Genomic DNA, 5,000 nt, shown 5'->3' on the forward strand with positions numbered 1-5,000 from the left:
GTTCCTAAATAGTATCAAGGTAAAAAATAAATCCATCTAACTTGTAACATTTAGTATCACATTTATAAAGTAGAAGTGCGCAAGTAATGCAGATCATACATTCCCAATTCCTTTTTCTAGAAGGCAGGAACTGTAAGAGAGACTTTCTTACAGGAAATTAAAGTGATGGGAGGGTGAGAGGGAAACTTTGCCTTTTTACAGTAAGATGGCCAAAAACAAAGAATTTCGCAGAAACGTTTGACATCGTGGGATTAAAATTGGCACGCATTGCGTACGTGTGGTAGTGCAGTAACACATCGCTGTATAATTGTCAACTGGGTTGTGTTTTGTCTTCCAGGAGATTCAAGTTGTCTTTGCGCAATATGTAACTTTAATAGTACCAATATTGTTTTGGTACCATATGTCATTGTGGTGCCATGGTAGATGTCTTAGGTAAATAGCCCCCTGAGAAGACATCTGGTTACTGGTAAAATGCTAAACCCAGAAAGATTGAGGAAAATATAATGGAGTCGAGAAACATTGGCCTCGAGGCTGGCATGTTGATCATTTTCAAGTTCCCTTACAACTTCTTTTCACCGCACGTTTAAGCGTGTACTCTGAGCTTCTGACAGCTTTGTAAGACAAAAGTTCAATGAACTTACTCCCTGTCCGGCGGAGTTAGTATTTGGATGGGTGACCTCAATATACGACTTGCCGTCAGAAACATAGGACTGAAAATCCTATTTTAACGTTCAAAAATGCAAACTAAGCAAGGTACAGATTTTGTTAGCCTGCTTTATGCAAAACAAATATTGATACACAGTTTTTAGGAAGAGCAGAAGGACGCTTTCAGAAATTGTCGATCGAGAATAACATATTTTGCCATCAGCAACAAAATTTGCTACATAAAAACAACTTAAATTTTGCACCGAGAATATAAAAAGTGAAAAACACTTTGGGAGATTTTTGCTCGTTCAATTTTTCTATTGTTCTTTTGGCTGCAAAAGTAAATCGCAAAGTCGAAAGTGACGTCGAATTCAGCGGGCGCCTTGATCAAGTTACCTTGCATGTTTACTCGCGAAACAAAGGATACACCGGGTTTTTGTTTTTGTTAGTTTGTTTTTTTTCTTTCAAGTGTTTTAATGATTGACAAGAAATGTGCGAATTCAACACAAAGATCATAATCGCCCAACTCTTAAAGGTTGACCATTGTTTCTGCAAAGTCAAAAATTTACCCTCCTAAATGAGGTTATTTATCACCAGGTAATTCCATTGTTTTGGAAATAGCAGCTGTTTTTTTATTCATCAGCGTCACAAATTCTTGCCGATTTTGGGTTCTTTTTTTTTTTAACTCAAGCACGCTTCCAACAGATTTGTTTATGTTCGGATTTACGCACGCTCTGCGGGCCTATTGTCACCACGGACTTACCGGTACACTCTTACACTCTTACAACCCGGGTAACCCGTGCACTTACAGTGTACTACCACAAAAATGTACTCACCACTTCTTGAACAGACTTTCCTGTGTCAGCTTCCATTAGACCCATTCCCTCTAAAGATTTCTTCTCCATCTTTTTGAAACGTCTGGCGCTTTTCTTTTTTCTTCTTCGTGGCATTGGGATGGACTAGTAATGACAAGCGAAGATTACTACCGCTACAATCCATTGAGCCAAATATTTCAGAATTTTCGGAACAGAAAGTAATGGAACAGTATTTTCTGAAATCTTGTAGACTTTTCGAAAATCATGATTGGCCTCACATAGGTGTCCTTTTTTTTCTGTTCATCAGTCATTCCATTTTTAACCTTGGCCTGAAATTTGCCCCGAGCAGTTCACTGACGTGGAAAGACCGTTCCATTCAAAACACGGAAATTTTCAGAGTTCTAACCAGAAAATTTTGCTCGATGGATCGTTCCCTACAGTATGTCCCCCAGTATGGAAAAACCTCTGATCATATATAGATCCTAAAAACTATATGTATACCATAATGATTCGATTTAGCGCCCGGGGCGCTTATTTACTTTTGGTACCTCAAGGGAGGGCGCTTATTCGAGACAGGGCCCTTATTCGGGACGGCGCGCTTATTCGGGAGGGGGCGCTTATTTAATTTTTTGAGAAACAACCTAATGTTCAAAACAAAACTTTCATAAATATTAAAATAACTAACAATAATAGAAACCGTAACAGTAACAAATTGTTGAAAGTTCAGTTACTTTTAAAAGAATTGTTCATTTTAGCAGTAACAAATATACATGTACGGTACGGTGAATGTTCATGAGCTTATCTACGGTAACTAACAATAACAGAAACTGAAACAGTAATAAATCGTTGAAAGTTCAGTTGCTTTTAAAAAAATTGTTCATTTTAGCAGTAATAAACGGTATAAATGTACGGTACGGCGAATGTTCATGAGTTTGTCTATTCGCCGTCGATGACTTCAGTGTCACTTGCGTCAATTATCAAGCTATCTGGTGCCGCATCCTCAACGTCGGATTCTGTGATCCCGTCGAAAGGATCTTTGTCGCGTGAATTGCTCATGGCTTGTTGGACAACCTTGAGCCGTTCTAGCCCTGCACGGCAAGGCTGATTTTCCTTGAAGCAGTGAACGTGTCCGTCCTCTGATCCATCCACTGCAACGGTTAGCGCACAGCTCTTGAATGAATCGATAATCATTCTTTTGTCCAAGCCATCCCACGCGGCAAGGATCCACTTAACTATCTCTCTCCGGGGTGGAGCACGCATGTTTCCCGCTGCAGTGAAAGAGTGGGCTTCACCAGCCATCCATTCATCATACTTCTCCGTGACATTTGCTTTAAATGGCTTATTCCAAACCACGTCGGGCGCTTGGATGTATTTCGTACAACCCCCTGGGATGATCAAAGGATCTATCTTTGATGTCCGTAGTACTTGTTTGACTGTTTCCACCACGTGGCACTTGAACGAATCCCACGCCAAGATTCGTCGGGTGAATGATAACTTCACCAGAACACTTCTTACCCAGTCAAGGGTAAGTTCTTCGTTCATCCACCTGTTAGAAGATGATGCTACAACACATTTAGCCTTGAATTCTTCATTGAGTACTTTGGTTTCTCTCTTAGCACCGGGAAAGACGATAAAAGGCTTCAATTTCGTTCCATCTGCTTTCGCTGTTAAGCAAACTGAAACCTTTGTCTTCTCGTGACCAGTTGTTTTCATGGCTATCGTGTTGTGGCCGATGGAATCAATAGTTGTATTTGAGAGCATGTCTTGCCAAACGGCTGCTTCGTCCATTGCTATTATGTCACTGTCACTGTAGGAGAACTTTACACGTAGCCGTCTTGCTTGTAACACATATGCGATCAGTTTGTCTATTAGTTTTTCGGGATACTTTTGCGATTCTGTTGTCTTGTGCCGTATACATAACCCATGTCTGGTCATGAACTTCTGTACCCACCCAACCCACCCAATGCTTGCCGTGAATGTTGGAGGAAGTTCCATTTCCTTGCATTTCTTCTCGTGGAGAAACCTCGCTTTGCTCCTGATCATTTTCCTTGATACACGAAAACCATTAGAGCGTCGTTCGTGGACCCATTCCAGTAAGACTTCTTCAATATCCAGATCAAAAGGCTTTCTTCCCGCGCCGTCGAGTCGCTTTCGCTTGCAACTAGCAGATTCTAATTTACTCTGGTGTGCTCGCCACTCTCGTATTCTCTTCTGGTCTACGTTGAACTTCTTCGCTGCTTTATAGTTACTATTGCATTCAACGGCAAACCGTACGGCTTCTAGTTTAAATTCTGTTGAATAAGAATTGATCTTTTTGCCAGCATGAGACTGAGAAGCATAAGCCTCCATGTTTTAGCGCAAAGTGATCACTGTACGCAGCTGGATACGTGTAAGAATGAGTTTAGGGTTGCAAGTGAACGTGACTGCTCAGAGCTGTTAATGATTCATCGTAAGTAAGAACAATGCAAACGACATAAATTATGAGACAGAAGCGGGAAAGCAACACGAGCAGAAATTACCCGTGGTAAATATTTTCGATTATGGCTCGTTCTCGCTATCACTTGATTTGGAATTCGATGTTTGTTTATGAGGTAGAATTTTCGTCTGTTATACGAGGTCATCATCTTTACAGAGCGGCGTGGTCTCCAATCATAGGAGAGTCTCAGGCATGCAGGAAAGATGACCGTAAAGAAGCTAAAGAGCACGATGAATACGCAGTTGGGACTTAGTTTGAAGCTGATAACAAACTTGTTGGACATGTGCCGATGGAACTTTCCTTCCTTATATTCACATTTCTCAAAGCCCGCCATGAGAACAATGCACAGGTCAAAGTGACTGGATCAAGGAGACTGGAAAACGGACTTGTTGTCCCTGGATCCTTTCTGGCCAGAACGACCAGCAGAGCAATCGCCACATAATTTGAAGAAGAAATTATTCGTTTGAAGGAATTCTGTACTCACATGGACATTACAGTTGAGAAACTCAGACGAAGGCCACTGTTTTTGTAATACATTATTACGTATGTCAGCTATTAAAGGAAGATAAACCACGTTTGATACGTACTCTGAAGGCGCTGTAATAATATTAGAATAGGGGGCGCTTATTAGAATAGGGGCGCTTAATAACAAAAACACATTCGAAGGGGGCGCTTATTTGGAAGGGCGCGCTTATTGGAAGGAGGGCGCTAAATCGAATCATTACGGTAAACAAAGAATATTAACAACAAAAGAGGAATACTTTCAAGATCCACAGAAAGTTAAAAATAAGCATTACGAAATAAATAGCTTAGCTTTCAATTTAGATTTAAACTGATTTTTAAACGTTTTCGGCAGATCTAATTTCGAATGGAACAGAATCCCGCAGTTTCGGCGCTGCAACACAGAAAATACGAAACGAAACAATGTTTGTACTTGGAAAATTCAGTAACAACTGATAGAGGATCGTAGAAGTCGGGTAGGAACATATTAGTCTTGAAGGTCGGTAATATAGCCGAGAGCAAGTCCATTCAGTGCCTTGTATGTAGTTATAAATATTTTGAAG

The 5,000-nt window shown here is 40.6% G+C and overlaps 1 protein-coding gene across 2 annotated transcripts in view; it reads right to left on the bottom strand.

Moving 5' to 3' along the window:
• Positions 1–5,000, bottom strand: part of LOC137994929 (E3 ubiquitin-protein ligase TRIM45-like) — a 49,965-nt gene that overhangs the window by 42,983 nt on the left and 1,982 nt on the right. For both annotated transcript variants that reach the window (XM_068840511.1, XM_068840513.1), the window contains exon 2: positions 1,482–1,604. In XM_068840511.1, coding sequence (XP_068696612.1) covers positions 1,482–1,595 — 114 coding nt within the window. In that variant the 5' untranslated portion in view covers positions 1,596–1,604. The remainder of the gene's footprint in view (positions 1–1,481; positions 1,605–5,000) is intronic.

Source organism: Montipora foliosa, chromosome 3 (assembly GCF_036669935.1).
Source record: "Montipora foliosa isolate CH-2021 chromosome 3, ASM3666993v2, whole genome shotgun sequence".
Lineage (NCBI taxonomy): Eukaryota > Metazoa > Cnidaria > Anthozoa > Scleractinia > Acroporidae > Montipora > Montipora foliosa.